At 39.5% G+C, this 22,850-nt stretch overlaps 1 protein-coding gene across 4 annotated transcripts; it reads right to left on the reverse strand.

Annotated features, from left to right (window-relative positions):
* Positions 1-1,332: 1,332 nt before the first annotated feature.
* HEATR3 (HEAT repeat containing 3) lies at positions 1,333-22,823 on the reverse strand. Of its 4 annotated transcripts, none has more exons than XM_030282030.4 (15): positions 22,666-22,823; positions 20,834-21,006; positions 20,225-20,312; positions 19,186-19,298; positions 17,311-17,420; positions 16,453-16,593; positions 15,433-15,716; positions 15,086-15,176; positions 11,962-12,119; positions 10,869-10,951; positions 10,488-10,624; positions 7,788-7,876; positions 6,889-7,032; positions 6,610-6,786; positions 1,333-5,755 (listed from the first exon to the last, which is right to left on the reverse strand). In XM_030282030.4, the coding sequence occupies exons 1-15, from the start codon at positions 22,687-22,689 to the stop codon at positions 5,636-5,638; spliced, it is 1,932 nt and encodes a 643-aa protein (XP_030137890.4). In that variant the 5' UTR covers positions 22,690-22,823; the 3' UTR covers positions 1,333-5,635. The 4 variants fall into 4 exon arrangements, with proteins under 4 accessions (XP_030137890.4, XP_072790302.1, XP_030137889.4 ...); XM_072934201.1 differs by lacking the exon at positions 22,666-22,823 and adding an exon at positions 22,367-22,535 and having other exon boundaries at positions 15,646-15,716; XM_030282029.4 differs by lacking the exon at positions 22,666-22,823 and adding an exon at positions 22,367-22,535.
* Between the last annotated feature and the right edge of the window lie 27 nt (positions 22,824-22,850).

Raw genomic sequence — 22,850 nt, forward strand, 5'->3', positions numbered from 1 at the left:
TTCTCCCCACCATCCCAGAGCAGAACATACTGTCCTCAGCACTCCTCTGTTCTGTCACAGCGTGTCTGATCTGCATTGCCCAAGAGAAAATGAACCACAGCAAGAGGGTTAAATTTGGGGGTTGTGTTGACAAACTTAATTGCTTTGAAAATTAGGACCTGCACCTAGAACTACTAGTGAAAGCCAAATGGAAACTGGTGGGACTTGAACATGTCTTGGAATTGGGAAATAACCACTATGAATAACCCTATTTTCCAAACCCCACATTCTTCAGTTATTCTGAGAATTATAAGTGTAGCGGGAAAAGGTAGCAAGAGGAGTCTAAACAATATTCCCTGCACATCAAAAATTCAATTAGCAAACTTTTTAAAAAATGCAACAAAGTATAAGTCAAATAAAAGATTTTACATTACCCTTAAGAAGGTGACAGCAACCCGAAAAATAACTGATTTGTTTCCTTTTTTAATAAAGCTAATTCTGCAAAAACCGATGATTTAGTCTACACTCATAGCACATAAATGTCAGCAAGTTTTGTTATAGGTCTGAGGTTTATTAATTTACAGGATTCTTCAGTAGCAACCCTAGTCCCAAGCAAATATAGCCAAGACCTAATATAGGTGGTATAGTAACACAAATGTTTTAATTAGCAAGTATGCCATGGTGGGGGTGTAAAAAACAAAACCCACACTTTAATATGGTCAAATTGGGGTATTTTTGATCACTGCTTTGAATTTTAACTCCTTTATTTACTAAAAAAGGAGCTTCCCAGGAAAGGTTATCTGGAAACATCATGCATTCACTGGCTGAATCAGCCATTCTTCCATGAAGTTCTGGAAGTGCTTTTCACTCTCCATTTGAAGGGGCAGAGAGGAGGGAAGAGGCTAATGCAATATTCCTTAAAAGTTGAAAAAAAATTTGTGTCAGAGGAGAAAGAAAACAATTCTAAATGGGCTTTTTATCATAGCAGGAACACAAAACCAGAAGCAGCTTTACTGAAGGCCCAACGCATCTTTCAGCATGGCACAGGGATTTAGGTGAGCACTCACAAGGCCAGGGCTGCATCAGGACCCTCACTGTATGCTGAGAACACGCAGCAGCCAGAGTCCAACAGCATACAGATTATTATCATGGGGTCTTACTTTGATTAGTTTGATTAAAACCCATCATGTAACAGTAATGCTCGGAGCTCCCAACACCCAGATTCGAAAGAAAAAAGCATGTTCCTATATCCTCATGTGTGCAAGCCTCAAACTAGGCTTTATTAGGTCGGTATGTGTGACAAAATGCCTCTCACAGAGAGAAGAAACTTACAAAAATTATACAGAAACAAAATGGAATTTAAGTGAATTTACTTTAATGCCTTCACTTTTTCCCAAAAGTTACAAAAATTAACAGGTTTAAATTATCTGAAAATTAGACTGAAAAAAATCCCACGACTCAAGGCTTCTTCAAACAGAAAGGCTCACCATGTGTCAGCCCTGGTGGAAAACCTTCAAGTTCCTTAATCTGCTGTCTGTCAGAGTCCTCAGATTTTGCCAATTATCCTAAAGTTATATATCTTAACAACTTGTCCAGAACAAACAATATATAGATTTGTTTGCTCAAGTCACTTGTGCCAGAAAGGAACAATTACATTATTTTCAATTATTTTCAGGCACTACCATTGCCTGAATTGGAATTTGCAACAGTAAATGTAAAGCTAGATTTTTCCATCCAATCCTCAGGAATGTTTTTATTGAAAATCCCTCACTGAAGAAACAGAACTTGAGTTTATGGGCATTTTTGGTTGGTTGTTTTATGTTAATATTCCACAAGGTATTAATTTAATTTATAATACTTAAACCACAAACTAATTTTAAATTTGTTAGTTCTCACATGCAGTTCTCATTCTGTAATTTTACTGCGCTCTCAGTTTTCACATTTGTTTCTCAAAATGCAAACATCAAACCAAACCAAGTACTAGTGGTTGAAGTTACTCCTGTTCCTCTAGGAAGACAATCTACACAAAGAGAAAAAAGCCCATACTGTGCAAAAAATTACCTTCAACACACACCATAACCCTTAAAAAGTTAAACTATTGATTTGACTGTGGTATACAGCCATCTTCTGCTTCTGAATGTCAAGGCATGATGCATAAACAACAAATACACATTCAAATTTTGCCACTTTTTTCTTTCCATAGAGAGCAAGAATAAAACCACACAAGTGGTTATTCCTTTTTTCCATAGCTGGGAATTCAGCATTTTGCTGGAAGCAAAAAATGTCAGCGGTCCTGCTGCTCCTGAACAGGGCAGGGGACCCACAGCCTCCTTCAGACTCTACTTGATACCAGAGCAAGGCAAACTCAGCACCTATTTTGGTATTACAGCTCAGCTCAGAGCCAGGCTGTTGTGCTCAGCATCAGGCAGGGACACAAGTAGAGCAGCAATCCATACTTTCCAAGGACTGTGGTTTTTAACTGAAGCAGACAGATGATGCCTTAGGGACCAGAATAAGCAGCCCAATTCAGACACCTGTTTCGATACCAGTCTTATCTGTGTGATTAGATGAATTGATGATCACTTATGTATATTTAGAATCTATTTACTTATGCTACACACTATCTACATCAGTCCAATTTCTGCCATCAAGATCAGTCTTCCCCTTTGTAGGCTGTAAAGGATCTTGTCTTTGTCTGAAGCTTACCCTAGACCTATTAAATAAACCAGTGTTCAAAGAGCCCCCAAAATATTTAATTTGCACATTATCATCACTTCTGCTGCTGACTTCATTTTCCTCAGTTGGAAACAAGGAAGAACAACTTGTGTAGCATCAATCTTGTAGCTTAGCTCTTTTGTGCCTGTGCATCTCATCTGGTTTTAGTCCCTGATTTGATGCTTCTTTAAATCATTCATAACTTGCTTTGTCTTCCATAGATGCATTCACATTCCTCTTTAAGTGATATGGTTTGTACTGTGCACCAATCTCATTGTGAATTGTTTTTTCAAGACATTCAGCTGATCAGTGCATAGCAAAAAAAAAATAATCCGTGCCTTCCCATTGCCAGAATAGTTTAAGATCTAAATGTCAGTCTGTTTTTTCACTTGAACGAAAAAAAAAACAGGGTCTAAGTGATTAAATTAAGAAAACCATTTTTATAGTGGATGCCCTATCTTCTGTATATTTATCTGCAACTTCCAGATGTGCATTTGTTTAAATGTTTGATTAAATGTTTCTTGTTGTTATCAACCTAAAAGAAAAAGCCAAAATGAAAAATAACATACTTTGGTTTTCTAATGGTCCCCAGGAAACAGATTCTGGCTGCTACACTTGTAAAATGCAAAGTCCTACATTTGGGACAGTGCTCTTGACTGAATGACCTAAGGACAGCTTTGGAAAGAAGGACCAAAGGGTCCTGGTGGACAGTAAATTCAAGCCAGCAGGGCACCCTTGCAGTGACAACAGCTAACAAATAACAGGCTGTGCTGGCAGGAGCATGGCCAGCAGGACAAGAAAACCAACTACTTGCCTCTATTCAGCATCTAAGAGATCACATCTATGTCCAGTTTTGGGCCCTCAGTACAAGACACAGTAAAGCAGGTCAAGCAGAAGGCCACTAAGATGGCTGGAGAGTGAGAGGGCATACAAGGAAGAGCTGAGAGAGCTGGGTTTATTTGGCTTGGAGAAGAGGGAAATACAATTGGTGTTTTCAGTTGCCAAGTGGGGGTTAGGAGATGGAGCCAGGCTCTTCTTGGTGGCATGCAGTCAAAGGACAAGAGGCACATTTTGCAGCAGGGGAAAGTCCTAGAAGGCACAAGGGGCAAATGGAAAAAAGATGTGTTTCCAGTGACAGCAGTCAAGCCCTGGAAAAGACTGTCCAGAGTTGCAGAATTTCCATTCTGGGAGATGTTCAAGGCCTAGAACAGCCTGTCTCCCAAGTCAGCCCTGCTTTGATCAGAGGACCAGACTAAGAGACCTCCAGAGACCCCTTCCAATCAAGAACAACTACAATTCAATGTAGCACCCAGAAAATGAGAGCAGAACTTTCCATGTGGAAGTCCTTTAAGTGCTCCAAACAAACACTAATACCTTTCATCAGGCTAAAAGTACACTATCCTCAGTGTACACAAGTATAACTAACACCAGGATTAAAATCCACACACTGTAGGGTATTATGCCATAATCCACCTTTCCTCAGCTGTTACACTCCAGACCTCTTCACTGCCTGCCTTGCCAAATCCCTGAATAACCTCTCACCTGCCCCATGCTCTTGACTTCTGGTGTGCTCTAGTCCAGCCTCAGTGGCCCTTGAGCCCTCCCAATCGCATCACACATTTCATCTGACTCCTGTAAATTAACAGCAGAAACAGCACTTCCAGGCAGCTTAAACTCATCTTTCCTTCCTCTTGGTCAGGATTTCAGAAAGTCAGTCATTTGCAAGTTACCAGTCAGTTTTCAAGTCTACTTTCCAAACTTAGAGATTGAAAACTAACAAACCAAGCAAATTTGGTCATTTTAAGTTCCATGCTTTTAACATGGGAAAAATTTTGCCATAAACTGGATGCCTGAGCTAAAGCAGCACATTGAGAGAGAGGGAAGAAACCTTCCCATTTCAAAAACCAGCAAAACAAAATGATTTTGTGTTTAGTTATGGGTTTTTTCCTTGAAAAATCTGTATGAGAGGACCTCACTCACAGAAACAAAACCAAAGCTTTTGATATATGGAATTTAAAATACATTTTGCATGAATCAATGATAGTTTAAAAAAATATTTTCTGTATTTTACATCTTAAAAATCTCCATCACAGATATTTGCAAAAGTTATTTTAAGCAAATATAAATTTACTTCAGGTAAATTTACATTTACCTCAGTATAAAAAAAATATATATTTACCACAGTATAAAAATACTTTCCATTAGGTTTACTACTTCTCTGAATTCAAACTTGTGCTGATGTAGAATTACAAGGACGACTGTAAAATAGGAGACTTAATTTTCAGAAATACTAATCAAAATAAAGACAGGGTGCTGTGTCTAAGTGTAGGATCTGCTTACACTGATTTTCACAGCAAAAAGCTATCATACTGAATTTATCATAAATGAATCTGAAAATTTTCTCCTCATGAACCTCATGGAATAACAGATACAAGTGCTGACAGGAATCTACACATTTGTCATACACTTCTTTTGGGAAGTCTGCCATAAGTGCTTCTGTAATTCTAGGAACAGGTAAGAGCAAATAGCAAATATGAACATTCTCCCACTGCTGCATTCCCTGAAATAGACCTTGATTTTTTTTTTTCCAATATGTCACATGACCAAGAATATTTTCATAATTACTTTTTCACACAGGTGTGGTTTTCTGCCAGGGTACACGAAGATATCTAAGCAATGACCATGGTGCATGTACAGACCTCAGGACCTGAAGAGCACCTTCTTACCACTCCAACAATCTCAGGGTATGCTACAGGGCTCTTTATGCTGATATGTCCTTCATATTGCATCAACCCGAAAGTATAAAAATACTGAACGTTATAAAATGTAGCATTAACATCAAAGCAAAACTGCTCTCCTCAGTAAAGTTTGGAAGTTCAAAACAGTTATATTTTTTGAAAACATTACTCAATAAGGAAAACCTTAAAAGTTCCTCGGTGTTTCAAGCTGGGGTTTTCCCTAGTGCTTCCTGATATGCAATGAATCTTCTCAAATTCATTTTCACATTGTCAAGAACACACAGTTGATCTGTACTATATTGTCCTTTGCCTTCTTTTCGCATCTGTAAAACCAAAAGAACACATGGTTTACTATTGGAGAAGCTTCTCCTATCAGATCACCTCAAGTTTACTGTAATTCTGTATACAGGTGTTCTATGAGAACTCCAAGGTGTTGCCATGTGCACATGTGGAGCTTAGCTATTATTTCTGCAAGTCAATTTACTATAATGCACTACTGCCTAAAATTAGACTAGTGGCACATTATTTCATCCAAAAATATGAGACAAACACTTCTTTTCTGTGGCTTTTTATACGGAAATTAAAACACATTTAACCTAACAACTGAAGCACCAGGTATGTACTTTGTGTGTACAGTGCTTTTTTTTTTTCATAGCTTTTAGACTATGGAAGTCATTCCTCAGGCTGCATCTGACCAAAGAAACAAAGTATGGAAGGTCATTCTCTGTTTAAGTCTAGGATGTAATTAAATTACAGTTTAGAATGTCAGCCTTGTTATTCTTGAAAATACAGGATACATAAACTGCTTTAATTAATCAAGAATGGAACAAAAACATCCAACTGCTACTGCAAGTTAAAAACCAAAGATGTCAATGTAACTTCAGAAAGGACTTTTCTCTCACCTCCAGAGACATCTGCAGGATTTTTTGTACAACTATTTCAAAACAATACAGTCATACTGATGGTGTAATGCAGATGTTGCAATGCAGGTGCTGCACTGTTACCTTAACACAACCATGAATTTTAAGGTATTTGCTTTCCTAAAGTGCATTATCAGAAAATCAAGCACTTTTTTATTGTCATCTTATAAATTAATTATTTCTTCCAGGAGCCCAAAACTCAACCTTTAACCCAGATTGTGTGCTGAGACCCTGAGCTGGCTACCCTCGATGCCTACCCTCATTCTGAACACTGGCTGAAATTCCTTCAGTGTTGGAAGCAACTTGATCTGTAATGCTGCCCTTTCTGCTTCTTCACCATCTGCAAATACATCAAAAAGTGCATCCAAGGCTTCCCCTGCTACCACAAGAGAAGACTCCTTCATAGCAACCTCAAGAAGAAATTTTCCAATCATCTGTAATAAAAAAGAAAAATCGATTTTTCTAGCAATGCTGAAGAAAATTGAAAGAAACATCAAAATTCTTTTAAGCTTGCAATGCAAAGTTTGTTTTTTCACCTTCAGTGTTTCAGCTGCATCTTGTCCTTTTGCCAGGACACTGCCAGAAATTCCAAGGATGCTCACCATGTTCACTCTAACACTGGTGTTGCTGCTTTGAATACCAGCCTCACATAAAGCCAATAGCTGCTCAGGAGTCATACACTGGTCAGCAAGGGGAAAGAAGGAAAAGAAGGAAGACACACACAATTACATTTTCATAGAAATTTTGAAATATGACATTTAGACATTGTACTTTTACAGAATTCTTCAGAGTCCTAGATTATGAAAACTTTAAGAATTCTGAAAATGCAATTACCAAGAAATTTCAACTCCCTTTCAACTTGTTTCTCCCAGAACATATCTAAGGCTGACATGAAGTTGAAGTTATGAGATTTTCACAAATTTATCTAGCTCAACACCTGCTTGCAACTCATTACAACTTACAGTATAAAATCTCAGTTTTCAGTTTAAGGCCAGAAAGAACTAGCAGACTATATGGTATTGTGTCTTGTATAACAAATCATTATGCTTCATTCCTGTATTCAACTCACTAATTCATATCCACCCAAGATTCAAGGACCACCAGCTAGGTGACATCAGGAAATAAACAAGCTACATTTCTAGGTGTTAATTTTCTACATATTTGTCATTACAACTATCTTCTGAAGATACCTGTGGCTTATTGCTATTCTGGTTTTCAAATAGCTTTCATCTGTTTACACACTGAGGAGGAGATATATAAAAAAATATTCCCATAAGGTCCATGAAAAACACAGTTATAATGCTATTAATCTGTTTCAGCATTCACAACTGCTGAAATTTTGAACTGAATTTATATTGCTTTGTTTCAGAAACTTTCCAGCCCAATCTCACAGGAATTTGAACCTACCAGAGCATTTGAGTTTGAAAGCTTTTACCTGGGGGATGTTCTTTGATGCCATTGTTTGCAGGAGAGCCCTCAAAGCACTAGTTACAGCTTCCAGGAATTCTGTGTCTGTAGGGAGTTCTGTCAAAGAACAGAACCCAGAGCCAGAAGTTAAACAGTAATATGAGGGGCATAGGAAGCAAAGAAATACAAATTCCTTAATCCCTTAATTGTTCCTCCAGGTACTACCACAACAGGAAAAGCTAGATTTTCAGAGACTGGTCTCTGTAGGTTGTAACCATAGTGATTTGTTTGAATTCAGCACTGACTGCGTCTGGAGGTCAGAACACAGCTGGGCCTCTTTTTCAGGCACATCCCTGGTTGAGACACTTGTGTGACTTAATGGACAGTACCAGCCACTGCCACCAGAACAGCAGCTGAAAACTGGCATCACATGGAGGCCATAACACAGGAACTGAGAAAACTGCAGAAGCTGACTGCATACTTGACCTCCTTTCTTCTGCCTTCTTAAGCAAGCTTTTCAGACACCCGAACACTGGACTCTTTCCAATTCATATAAAGAGCATGTTTTCCGGTGGTTTAATAACATTCCAGGAATGTATGACTCAAACACTGCATTATTCTTGTTTAACTACAAACTCATCAGTAGCAGCCTTCAATCTGTGTTCTGCATTTCTTGAGGCTTTTCATTTTCCTCTAATGGGTTTATTTTCTGGACAACTTCAGATGCAGAACTTCTTGATTTATGTGCATCTCCTCCCTTCTCATGTAAACAATCAGATCTTTATGCCTCTCTTTAACTCTGTAAACCACAGAATTCCTTCTAACCACATGTTGGTATTTTATCAGCTCTATCTGGCAGTTTTCATTACACAGCATTTAAACATGAAAAAATGGGCCTGTGCCAATTAATTATTTTAGCATCCTTAGCTGTCTTCAGATAGCAACTTCTCCAGCTTCATCTAAGAACTTTCTATTACAAAGCATAACATGTAGACCCAAAATACTGGAAATCCTCTCTTCAAGCATGAGACATGCTTTATGTCAACTTCCTTGGGTATATTTTCATAGATATTTTCATTTCTGCATTTTAGTTTTCCATACACTGCACTCAGTAATAATGTTCCCATAGACTAATCACATGTCTTTAAAGACATTGAGAAAAGAGTGTGTTTTGCAGGCAGATGCATTTTCAAGCACTAATGCAGTGTCATTTCATACACCACAGTAGAGCACTACATAAGCTGCATCTATGGCTACAAATGGAGACACTTGAGGGAAGGGAAGGAAACTAAATTTCTTGAGCTTCTAAGAAATGAGAAATGACAAAGCCACACATATGCCAGACTTCAACAGAACTGTCTTAGTGAAAATGTCTTCTGACAGTTTGGAGAATTGGCAGCTTTTCCAGGCTCTAAGAATCTCTCTTAATTTTTGAAAACCCATCACCACTGACCTTAAAACAAAGATTATCAGAATAGTCTGAGGAAACAGCCTGCCAGGGACCCACATCCTCAGTTTGGAAACAGGTAGGGTTTTCTTAAACCATTTTATTTTCAATCTTGGTTCAACTTCTCTCATGTCAGTAACAGAGAGGTCATTGCATAAACAATCCAACAGGATTATGGAAATGATGCTGCTCTCATGTATAAAATCACAGAAACCAGCTGGAAATGCTACCTGCTGTAGAGATGATCCAATAAGACTGTACTAGCAGATGTATGGGGAGACCTTTACAGTATGTCTATGAAACAATGCATCCTGAAGGAACTACAGTGAAGACATTCTAGTGTTTATCAGGATGTATCACAGAATCTGTGAGGCTGGGAAAGACCTCTGAGAACAGTCCAACCTGTGACTGATCACTGCCCTGTCAACCAGACCCTGGCACTGAGTGCCACATCCAGTCTGTCCTCAGACATCTCCAGGGATGGTGACTCCACAGCCTCCCTGGGCAGCTCACTCCACTGTCTAAATACAGGTATTGCATATATATATATTCTAAAATAGTATTTTTAGAATAATTAAAATTTATTACCTTTTCTGTTGAAATTGAACCACAACCAGAACAGGAAGCTGAACAGCTTTAAGACTTAGTTGTAACAACTTTGCACACTTTCTTACTACAAATATAATTCCAATAAAGCTAAACTATCATAAGCACAAAGCACATCCTGGAGAACAAGGTGGTTGCTCTCTTTGCTACTGTAATAAACATGGACATTCTTGAGATTGTTGCACCAATTGCTTTTGCCACAATTTGGTAAGATTACTAGGAAAAATGATGTGAAAGACTGTGCTAGACAGTTTTCACATAATTTTTTGTTTTCACAACTCCTTAGGCTAGTTAGGACTTTTAAAAAGAAAATGTCCCATCTTCTTCATGCTTGTCTGATTGCTGAAAACTGTTATTACCACAAATACATTTAAGCAAACAGTTCTGGTCTCCCAACAAGGTAGTGTTCATCCACTCAGAGAGTTTCTGTGTAGACCCAAACGTGAAGCAGATTCCTGCACTATGACAGACTTGCTTAAGGTGCAGTTTGGATAAACACCTCTTAACAGGATACACTGTCATGTCAGTACATTGTCAACACTCAGTATCCATATTTTGAAGGACCAGAGGGATAAAGATAGTAATAAACAGCACTGGAATATAACATCCACGGCTACCTTATATCTAGGTGATCAGCAAAGGGGGTCAGCAAGTCCCCTTTACTGAACAGCTTACCTCTTTTAGAAAAGATCAGCTGTGAGAGATGCTGTGCAAGGGACTGAAGTGCTGAAGCTCCCCCAAGACAATCCACATCTGACACCAACAAAATGCTCTGAAGACACGTTAAAGCTCTACACTGCACTGCATTCAGTCTGAAACAAACAAAAAACATCTTTATATTCAACACCTGTTGAATATAAAGAGGAATCTTGAATATAATAAGGCTGTGATCCAGTATGCAGTTCACAAAAACATTTGTATATCTCTATTCAAAATCATGTATCAGATCTGCCAGCTTCCAGATTTTAAGAGCAGCCCAAAGATGGACAATCCCTCTAAGAGTTTTAAAACAACTGAACATACATGAAAAATAGTAAGAGACAATGAGATGCCTACTTTTTAATTAATGGCTTCCAAGACGGATTGTGCATACAGATGTCTAGAGCAACACTGTTCGGAAAAGCAGTTTTTTCAAGAATCTGAGGAGGGGAAAAAGAAAGGTTTAGCAATAAAGCCCATGTCTTCCTTTTTATTTTCCTTTCCTTTTTTTTTTTTTCTTAGTGCGTTCAGAGGGAAGACTGAAATTTTAGCTTAATGTCAAACAGATACTTCAAACTATGTAATTCAAAGTTTTCCAGACAGCAAATCTCTTGCCTGCTAAGAATGCCAGAATTTTCCTCTATCACTTAAATGGTGCAATTATACACCGGGTTTAGCACAGAGTATTTTAAGTATTCAACTGTACTAATGACAGGTGATTTTCTAGGTCTCTGCTATTCTTTCTTATTTCTCTCTTTCTTATAGATTCTGCTACAGGAATTTCAGACAGCTGCAAGTCTGGAAGGCCTTGCCATGAAACTCAAAATGTCTTCAAAGTTTTCACCTCACACTTCGATGTCTTAGCTCAGAATTCTACAATGCTGCTGACCTAACACAGTAACTGATTCAAATAACAAACTTCACCTTTGCAACCCAAAATAAAAATGAGCAAAACAACTCTGAAACAAAAATATTTGATTTCCTGTCAGTGCCAAATACTGTATTTCAGACACTTTGTATGAAACAGAGGGAGAGGAACTTGCACTTTTTCAGTGCTGACTGTTGCCATTTATTAATGTTACTTCCACCTCATTTAGCTAATACAGAAATCTGGCTGTCACACTTAGCCAAGTTTCCTTTCCTTCTGTGGGTAATCTTTTTCATGTTCAAATCAAGGAATAACAACCTTTGTATTTGGGGGGGGAAGGGGGTGGAATTTAAAAAGACCTACCAGATTTCTGAAACACATGACCCTTCTATTCTCACTTACATGAGGAACTTTTTTAGGTCATGCAATGATGCACCACCTCTAGGCCAAAAAAAGTGAAGCCAAACTCATTTAAAAAAAATACTCCTTTCCTCCAGGTGGATTAGAATAATTTGTTTGCCTAACTTGGGATACAAAGCAGGAACAAGGGAAAGACTTTGGAAACAGTACAGAAGACAATACCTTCTTTGGAATAAGGTTGTTCAGAAATGCTGAGTTAATTTCATCAGAGAGGCACAGGGGTGACAGTAGCAGCCCACTCCCCTCGTTGTAAGAGTTTTCCATGAACAAGTCACTCTCATCACTGCTGGAGAGTTCTTCCCACTCATCATCGGATGGATCTGAAAACACAAGACAGACTTGTAAATTTAACAGCTCTCATGCAACAGGTATCCTACTTCCCAAGTAAAATTGGCTCCTCCAAACTTCTTGGTTTAGAAATCTTTAAGGTCTTGGGCTCTAACAAACTCCTCACAAACCAAATGCCATTAAGCCACAGTTCTAAATATTTTATTAAAAATATTTTATACTCACAGAGGCACAAATATTCTTATGAGAAAGATTCATCATACATGGGCATGTTAATCTCTGATATTAACAATGTGTTGTTTAAAAATATCAAAAAAAGATATAGAAGAAACATTTCATAAAGATTTACTAAGATTTTAGCTTGGATTTACCACTTCATTTTCTGAGGTTGACTCAAGCATGCAAATACACCAGTTTAACTTAACTTGTTTACTAATTGCTGTCACTTTAAGGCAATTGTTTCCTCTGGCAACACTGAAGCCACAGACAGATGCCCTCTGCCTGGGCAGTAACTGGGCTGGATGAAGATGTTACTGCCTCCACAGCAAGGTCAGTTGAAACAAAGTGATGACAGCAAAGAAAGCTAAATCCTCTCTGATAGTCATTTCAAGCAACACATATCACATAAATTAAACTAGGTTTATAATCTTAGACCTGAACTGGGTCATACTTACATGACTTTTTCTACTAGCAGATCTTTAAGGGCAGATCTGGTGAGAGAAGTCAAGGTTCTATTACCAACAGGCTACTGTGTGAATAATCTGTCCACAACTGAAGGGGAACTTTGGCTGACAAGCACAAGCTAAAATCACCCTCATTTATATTTGAACTCGTCTATCTACATCCACAGAGTTCACGCTCATTTAGCTGAAGTTTCTTTAAATCTGGTTACATTTTAACTAGGGTTTACCCAAGTCCTAAGTCTACAGGCTGGATTGATCCTCCTTTCCAACAGACGAAAGCTCTGTGTACATAGGTCAGGATGTTTAATTATCGTGACAAAAAAACCCACTATCATATTCACCCCCAGTAATTTTGTTTGACAACACAGATTCTCATGAGATGTAGTAACTACAGGAACAGGCATGCACTTCTGTGGCAAAAGGTAACTTCACTAAAAATTCAGCAACCAAGATCCAAATGAATGCATTTCACTTGCACTGTGCAAGTTTAAGAATTTATTTGAAGGTGATGGTTGTGGTTTATCTGATGCAAAATAACTTATCAAGGTGTGGCAACTTGACCACATAGGCATCTTATGGTAATATCCAATTAATTCTACAGCCATAACTTGCTGGTGTTAATAGCTTTTTCATGAGAAAATGGTTGTCTTTCACGCTTTACTAAACCATGGCAGCAAGGAACATGACTACATGAAAAGCCTCTTTTTCAGTCTCCTGCCTCTTCTAAAAAATTCCTTTTGCATCTTTAGAAAACAAAGAAAGCAAAAAACATCCCTTGAAAACTAATTGATAATGATACAAGCTGACAGTGCAATTCAGCAATAACAAAGACAGCAGTTGTCGTAAGTTGACAGTGAGTGACCAGGGCAGAGCAGGAACTGGGATCTAGAACACTGGCCCATAACTATGATCAGGTTTCTTCTAAAAGTTCTGGGAAACAGAGGCATTTCCAGCAGCAATCCCATCTTACCTAGCACTGGTGACCCAAGAACTGCAGACTGGTCAGCAGTGCTGGAGTCTCTTGGCTCCTTGCCCAGGTGCCCATCAAAGGGAAGCACTCTGCTCCTTCCAAACACTGGCCAGTGCTCAGTACAACACATCCCCTGCCAGCCTGCTTATTCCTCTCAGTTCTGTTGCATGCTGAGTGTTTTTATGAACTCAGCATAATGGCTAAAGCTATTTTAGTCCGCAAATAATTTGAAAATTAAATGAACATTTGCCTCTGGATTCCTCCTAATTTCTAGAGACTGTCTGCCCACGAATGGGTAAACTACTGTAGCAAAATACAACACAATCAATCTTGCATTACACTGAGTGAATGGCAGAATATGCAGCTTATCCACAAGAGATTTTCCAATTAAAGGGGAAAGCTTATGAATTATAGCTCATTAGATAAGAAATGCAGTTATGAAAGGAGCTTCATACACTAGGTGCAGAATTTCCTTGTGTTGTAAGAGAAAAAAAAAGTTACCATTGAGAATAACTGGGTATTATTGTGGATTTTATAAGAACCTGAACATTTTACTCAGTTACTTTCTACACAATTACTCCTGCAGCAGGCTAAAACTACAATAGCAGTCAAAGCTCTCAGGTTTTGGAGGGTTTAGGGGATTAGTTTTGTTTGTTTGTTGGCTTTTATGAAATATAATTTGATAATCTCTCATTTGTTTTCCTGAAGATTAGAAGAAAAGTTATCAAAACAGGGTTTCAGAGATCATAAAAGATACAGAATATTGACCTCCTACTCTCCTCCAAATAACAGCCTCTCTCCTCCTCCTCAAGGTTCTTAAAGGCAGAACTCTGAAAGCCAAGATCTACATTGTTGCCAGAGTTGAATGCAAAAGCTGCCCCTACTCCTAATTGTGCAACACTTGTAGTATCAAAATTAAATGAAAGGTATAAGATTTATCTGCTTTAAAAAAAATTATGCCCCCATCCTGCAATCAGATTCACAACATCTTGCAACAGAAGAACAGTCAGACCTCGCTTTAACTGAACAAAGATTTTGCTGCAACTCTTTAGGAAATATCTCTCTGGCATGAGTGCTTTTTTGTTTGCTCTTAAATGTTGGCACATACAGTATCATGCAAAAAAAAAATTAAAACTAAGCAACATAAGACACTTAAATGAAGAAAAAATATTTAAATTAGCAACAGAAATGGCAACCTACTTTGCCACCAGATGAGGATATCAGGGACAATATGCCCATGGGAGCTTGCCCTTAGAAACCCAGATGACCAAACAGCAAACTAAAGGTGACCTATACAGAAACTAAACACATCACAACTCTTGCAATGAACAAGACTCCTACAAACCTTCACTGCAGCACATATTAACAATGATTTCCAGAGCAGTCTGCTGAGCCGTCAGTAAAGCTGTCACTTCTTTCAGTTCCCACTTATCAGACTAAAAAATTAAAAACATGAACCAAATTTGATTTTGGAAAACAACATTTAAGTGCCATTTAAAGTATCCAAGCTGTCAGTTAAAAATACAGTCCCAGTCATTTCCTCTTCTCAGTCCAAACTTGAAAAAAAACCCCGAAACACAAACCCAAGCAGTGTTATCTACCATCTTTTTGCTGGATGTTCCAGAGTAAATTCTATTCTCAAGGAATGTCATTTGCCCTAAAGTTGTCCAAACGCCAGTCAGCCACACTTACTGGAAGTAAATCTGAAACGTCATTTTCTCTTCTGACTTTTCCTTTTGGTATTTCTTCCATGTTATTATCTTCACTCAAAGCACAGTTTTCTGTAGTATCACCCATGTTTTCCTCAGTTTCTGCTTCCACAGGAAATTTTAACCCGTTTTTTTCAGCTTCATTCATACGAATAATTGTTTCACCAGCGTCTATTGCCAATGATTCTGAAAATACCTTCAGGATTGCATTAACCGTGCTTCCCAGGCTGCCTGGTGGAATGGTATCCTTTATATTCCAGATAGTGCCTAAATATGAGGTAACCAAATGATGTAAATTATTAAAGTGCTCAATTCCCAGCTCTGTAATAGCCGTTTTGTAAGGACACGGCCTCCACTACGTAAAATACTCAGTGCTTATATTCTCTATAAGTATTGAAGTGTTTCCTTTACAGATTTCTATTTTTTTTTATAACATTTAATATACTCATCTGTAATAATTGTTATGCCCACATCTTCAGCTCAAGTAAATTTCAGCATGTAAATATTTACAGAATATTTATGTGGCATGACCTTGGTGTCACTCTGTACCTGAGATAACAAATCCTCATGCAAGAATCATTTTCTAAGGAGTCTCAAAATTAATTTATTACACTCCAGTATCTAAAATCATAATGGTTAAACATTTGAAGCAACAAGAATTCAAGATGGAGAAATCTGCCGTAAAAAAAAACTTGCAACCGGTAAAATCAAAACAACTCCTGTCACACTTATTTTTCACTCATTTAACTGTTAAAAACTATGTGAGCAGTTAAAGTGTGCTATCACACTGAGCAGGGGCTGAATTCAGAATCAGTTTTAAAATTAGTTGCAAATATCTACTTGAGTTCTGAAAGGCAGATATAACCTCACAAACCATCTGTACAGGCCTTGACAATCAGATGCCCAGACCACAGCAGAGAAGATTAAGCCTTCTGTCCTTCCCAGCCTCCTTTACCTGCCATGCTCCCCATCTCAAAGCAATGAACCCCCCTGAGCACTGTACCTGCTATCAGTGTTCTCAGAAGGATGTGCTTCATGGTGCTCTCTGGACTCAGCATCACTGTTTCCAACATTTGTTGTGCAGAAGCATTAAATGAAGAAAGAAGATCTGGATTATCTTCTGTCACTGCCTGCAAGCAGTTTGCTGCAGCAAACAACAAGAGCAAACATAATTAACAAACCCAGTAGTAGCTTTTGCTCTGCTAATGAGAAAGCATTATCTTCCTGAAAGCTGGAGTAATGAAATGCTGACACAGGAAAAAAAATTCAAGCAGCATTATGTTGTAATGGTCTGACACTGTCCTTCACAAGCTGTGTTTTGGATTAGAAGACATTCTATGGCAAACCCATACATAAAATAGGTGAGGACAATACTACATCAACCATGGAATTGGTTGTAATTTACCCATTATATACTGACAATGGACAGCATAAAAAATGCTGGAAGCACACATACCTGTATGACCATTATGAAACTATAATAACAATAATACTGATAAAACCAGACTGAAAGTGATTGGAATTGTTTGGGTTTTTTTTAGAAGGACCATCAACTCCGCTCAACAAATTAAAACCTCCATTATCAAAACATGAAAACAAACTGAAAAACACAGCCTCCATCTAAAGCCCTCTTCCCACATAACCACGAATAGGCCATTCTCTTTTGGACTGAAAAGAAGCACAAGAGAGGTCAGCTTCTTTATTATGTGCTGGTCAAAAATTAATTTAAAGTCTTACATTCAGTGCAAAGTCAAGCAATGCTAAAGCGGGTCCATTATGCAATGAAAGCAATATCAGTGTTACATTCATACAATTAAAAAAAAGTATCTTTAAACCCTTCTCTTCTGTTTTAACCACTTACCTACTGAAATAGCCAGATCCACATTTGTGGCAAATTTCTTCATATAACGTAACACAGCCTCCAAACATCCTTCTTTATTGAATATGTATAGGGCAGTATTGTTGCATTCACTAATGTATGGAAAAGATCAGTCAAACATTTTTACAGGAAAAAAAAAGTACTGTAGCAACATCTTAAGCACCCCATACTTGTTATTACTCACTCACATTTTTAAAAGACACCTAAGAATTACACAGTAGTCAAAGAACTATCCTTCATTATTGAGGTTACAATCAAGCCTGTATGAGATGGTGAAAGAGAAGCTGCAAAATCCTGGGCACTTTTGAGGAAAGCTGGTTTGTGCCAGCTGCTTCTTCACACAGTGTTCAGAGTTTATCTGGGAGCTGAACTACAGGCTACTGCTGGAGTGTGGAAGGCAGCTCAGAGCTGTGGGCTGCAAGCCAGCCCAGGGCTTCCTGCAGCCACAGGAGACTTCACCCACAAAACCACTGCCAGCAGAGCAGGCTGCTGCCTCTCACATCAGTACTCGCTCCACAAAATGACTGCTCTTACCATTCAGAAATGCATTTACTTTCATTATCTAACAGTGAAATTTGTGTATCTTCAATTTCTCACAGGTACTCTCTCTTTTAAATTGACATATTTATACAAGACTAATTCGAACTAAAAAAAGCACAGGAGCTAACTAGCTACAAGCTATAGCTACTAGCTATATTTTCAAAACTTTAATTTTGAAACTATTTTCAAAATATTATCTCAGCATCAATGCCAGCCCTAATTTTATCAGTATCAAGCTTAGCAATGAAACAAGTTCACATTCCTTACCACAAAGTTCAAAATACAGATGTGATTTACATCACACTTACTGATCATACTTCCTGTTCTCAAGTTCTGACTAAAAAGCAAAAAAATATGAACACACAACATTGCTGAGTCAGTTACAAAGGGTCATGTATTCTGTGCAAGATGCTGAACAAGGAGTTTATCTACTGTTCTAGATTCCAATCCTTAAAAAATAAATATCCCAGCTTAGAAATAAGACCTCAAGCCAGCAGCCATATCACACAGACAGGCATAGAGGCAGTTCCACTGAGGCTGTACAGCACTAAACAAAATCCTGTATGCAAAGTGTATCACGTGAGAAAAAATTAAGAGAAACAACACAAAGTTCAAGGAGAACTTTTGGAACAGATTTGTATCACTTCAATGTTTACAGTAATTTCTGTATTAATAGTGTTGCCATTTCTCTTCCTTCAGCTCGTGTTTCCAATGTAAACTACTAATAGAACAATTTACATTATTTTCTCATACAATAAGTAAATTTTTATCAGTGTCTCAGTAACTAAAGAATAGTTGCCCCAAAAAGTTAATATTAATTCTTGGAATGACCTGCAGAGGAAGGAAGTTGTATAAAAATTCTTCATATTCCGAGAGCACTGATCCACTGATCAGAATTTCATTTTCTCTGTTTCTTGTATTGTGATACGGATCTACAGGAAATACATGCAAGATGCCACAACCCAAACAACAGACTATGACAGAACAAGTTCAGAAAACAGGATCATAACTCAGGATGAAGAACCAGTAGAAAAAAAGAGTTTGCTACTCTTCTAAAACTAATTACCAACTTTGTGCACTTTTAGAATACTTCACTTAAAAAAGGTAATGTATACTAGAAGATAAACTTTTATTTCAGATAAGATGAGGGCTCATCATTATTAAAGCAAGGTACATGTAGGAACAACACAATCAGAATCAGCAAATGAATGCATCTTCCCATGCCAGGACAGTAATTTCTTTTTTGCCTCACTTATCACACTCCTTTTCAGGAACAATTTAATTTAGCTAAAATGCCAGTGCTTACATAGTACCTACCATATATTCCACAGCAAATTAATAGCCTCATTGGCTATGTCTTCAGTATAATTTTTGTTCCTCTCTTTGCATTTCTTTGGAGAGAGCTGGTTAGCATCCAGTTCAGTGCTGCACTACAACCAAACAAAAGAACCAGGGTTGGGAAACAATCAAGTCACAAAACTAACTTTAAAGTATTATCAGCACTGAGTGGAGAGATCCTCTCATGCAGTGTTTATTACCAGAACACCTGACTAGTTTCCTTTCTTTATGAAAACTTGAACCATTGATAGTTTTTCTCTTGTAGAAAGACTCTTACAGTACTCACTTTGCAGTTAGTATTTGGAATCACTTTCTAATTAAAAAAATACTTGGGAATTTTAGAACCTGAAGTTCTGTTGCTCGCTAATAGTCTGTATGCCATTGGCAACAGGTGTTTCCAACCACAAAGATTAACTCAGCTAATACCTTACTGCGCTCTATAGTAATGCTACTACTCATATTTTAAAATGGGGAAGAAACATACAGAAAATTATGATATTGCTCAAGGCTGCTCATAGAAAGACAGCAGGTAAGAGAAATCAATGCAATATCCAAACTGCAATGCAACACCTGGACCAAATAAAGAATACAAATTCAGTACAGGTTATTCTACAGTAACTTTCCAGCTCTAGATCCAAATACCCATTGAGACAAAATTGCTCGTCAAAAAAACATCAGTACAATAATACCGCAACATAAATGAAGGACCTTGATTCTCACTGACAGAACGAACTTGTCTTAACTGACATTACAGACCCAAAATGTCCAAACCTTTCATTCAAAAATCATCCTAAGCAGCAAACCTCACTATGGACACAAGTTAGGTGGCCAGAAGCCAGGAGGTAGCGGTCAGAAATCTCTGGAATAACTTTTGTATCACTAAACATATCAAAACATTATTATAAAAGATTTTTCAAGTACCTTATTGCAAAAGCAGCTACAAAAATAGAACTGCTTTTGTACATGGGACAATTAAATGCCTAGATCAGGTTTAAAATATAAATAAAAATAAGCACACCTCTTTGAGAAGTACAACCAGGGGTGTCATGATGTCACTTGTCACCATGTCATCACAGACATCAAATCCTCCACAAGCACTCAGATTTCTGGGGAAAACAAAAAATTAGTGTTTTGGATGAGATACAATACCTTTAAAAAACATTTCAAAAACCCCATGCCTTTGATATTCTTCTCTAAACGTTATGGTACTTTTTGTTTTAAACTCAATTTGCTTAAACAGTAGCTTTAGTCTTCTACCTCACTTAACACAAGAGAATAACCTTGGAGTTAAAAAAATTATTTCTATTTATTCATTAAGCATAGTTAGAAAGTTTATCTGTACTAAAACATCACAACACAAACTGCACTCAAGTTCTATTTCCTCAAAGCCACACATTTCTAGCACAAAGCCTGCTCCTGACATTAAAGTCTGCCAGAGCAAGAAAAGCCCCTCTCCCACAGACTTCAACTTCAGCTGATGCAGGCATAGTTCCTCAGGCCAGAATTAAAGCAAGAGAAGCTTTAAGAGAAGAAGGCACTGCAGTTCACAGCTGTCACCAACAGAACCCCACAGTTTTCCCCCGTGCCAGGATCCCCTGATTCCACCTGAGCAGTGGCCAGTGCTTACCGGAGAGCACCTGCAGCAGTCTCCCTGACAGCTAAGCTGGGATCCATCAGCAAGGGCCCCAGACAGCGCACCACGTCCTGCTGCACAAAGGCTGGGATGACGTGCTTCTGCTGCAGCAGCTTGGAAATCCCGGCACAGGCATACTCCCTCACTTCAGCACTGGGGTGCTGCAGCTGCAGAGACACGGACAGGGCACGTCACAGTGAGGGAAAATGGAGCTCAAGGGTTCTCCTGAGTGAAAAGACTGATCAGGGCCAGCACCGTGGTTGCCATTTTACTGCTCCTGAATGGAAGCAGGAACTTTTAACTTCCATGAAAGCTTATAAACCCTTGCCTGGGCTATGTGTGTTAACTTTATGACTAGATAAATGCTATTCTGGGTATATGACAAGATAGCCATAGGCCAGACACAGATTTGACACTAGCTGGCACTGGTGAGACCTCAATTACCATGTATTAAAAAAAAGGACTGAAGCGAGAGGGGAAAATATCATCACTGAAGTGTAACAGACATAACACATGCTACCATAAAGACAAGCTGAAAAAACATAAAAACAAAAAATATAGCCTTTAAACAAAAAGCATCTGCACAACAGCAAGAAACAAGTGTTCCCTACATTCCCCAAGACAATGTTCATACATGCTGTAACAGTTTTAGGTGAGATACAAGAATTTCAAATTGCAAAATTAATAACACAGTGGAAGTGCATATCCTGGAAGGCCACTGAGTTTGTTGAAAACCTAACAGATAAACATCTGCTGAAGAGCAAAACAGAAGAGTGGTAACATCAGATCCTGCCTCCACTGAAAAAGGGGTCTCAGCTCATGCTCATCTGTACCTTTATTTATTCTCTCTTCCCATCTCTTTTCTAAACAGGTTAGTCCAAAAGAATAACCAATAAGTGGTGTGTTCAATGAGTTAGGGTGGGGTGAAGAGAGCAAAGGGGATTTAATTACTTAAAGGAAAACGGAATTTTGCTTCTGATTCTGAAATCACACCTGCGGAAGGAGATTTACATTAGTTTTCACCTGCAATACTTAAGCCAGGACCATGGCCTACAAGTGGCCAAACGCAGTCTTTCTCAGCATTTTCTATTCCTTATTCCTTACATGTGGCTCTCGAACACTTGGCTCTATCCGCGTGCAGAAGTCTCCGGCCGGGGAGACCGAACGCAAGCCCCGCAAGAGCTGCTTGGCCCCCGGAGGGCGGAGGGGCACGGAGCGGCCCCGCCCCACCGCCGCTGCAGCGCGGGCGGTGCCGGTGCCGGTGCCGCCCCGCCGGGCGCGGCCGTGACGCCGCGGGAGCGACGGCCGGGAACGGAGCGGAGCGGAGCGAGGGAGGGGCGGCCCCGCGCGGCCGCTCGGCTCCTTCCCGCCGGGGGCGGAACCGCGCCCGGGCCCTCGCCCGGCACCGGCGCGGGGGAATCCGAGGCCTCGACCCCGTGCCCGGCCCCGCAGCCCCCGCCGCTCCCCCGGTCTGGAGCGGGGCTCCCGTCCAGCCCGCCCGCGCCCGCCGCCCGGCCCCGCCCGCACCTTCTCCAGCAGCTCCGCCGCCGCCTCCTCCTCGGGGCCGCGCTCGCCGTCGCGCTGCTGCGCGGGGCCGGCGGCGGCTCGGGGCGCCCTGCGGAACCGCCGCGCCCGGCTCTTGCCCATGGCTGCCTCGGCGCCGGCGCGCCCACGTGTGCGGCCCCGCGCAGGCGCCGCGCCCGCCCCGCCCCGCCCTGCCGCACGTCCGCGCCCGACCCCGGCCCGGCTCCGAGGGACCACACCGCGCCTGCTGCGCTCAAACGAGAACATTATCACGAGAAACAATTTCCTCTAAGGGCACTTACAGAGGCGGGATTGACCTGGAGCATGGAAACCTGGAAGGGGTTTCCTCTCGGGTGTCAGTATCTTAGATTATAAGACCCACATCAAATACAGGAAATGTTGGTCCGGTATGAAAGTTAGAGAGTGCAGCTATAAATTTTCTGAAGTTCTTCTGTGTTCAGTGGAGATCTGTATTTGCACAGTACAA

This window comes from Taeniopygia guttata, chromosome 11, assembly GCF_048771995.1.
Source record: "Taeniopygia guttata chromosome 11, bTaeGut7.mat, whole genome shotgun sequence".
Taxonomy (NCBI): domain Eukaryota; kingdom Metazoa; phylum Chordata; class Aves; order Passeriformes; family Estrildidae; genus Taeniopygia; species Taeniopygia guttata.

Coding starts and splice junctions, on each gene's coding strand:
- HEATR3 (XM_030282029.4), bottom strand. CDS start 22,486: ATGGGCAAGAGCCGGGCGCGGCGGTTCCGCAGGGCGCCCCGAGCCGCC. Junction 20,313..20,833: donor ACTGCTGCAGGTGCTCTCCG/GTAAGCACTGGC, acceptor TGTTTTCCCCAG/AAATCTGAGTGCTTGTGGAG. Junction 6,787..6,888: donor ATGCAGCTGAAACACTGAAG/GTGAAAAAACAA, acceptor TTTTTATTACAG/ATGATTGGAAAATTTCTTCT.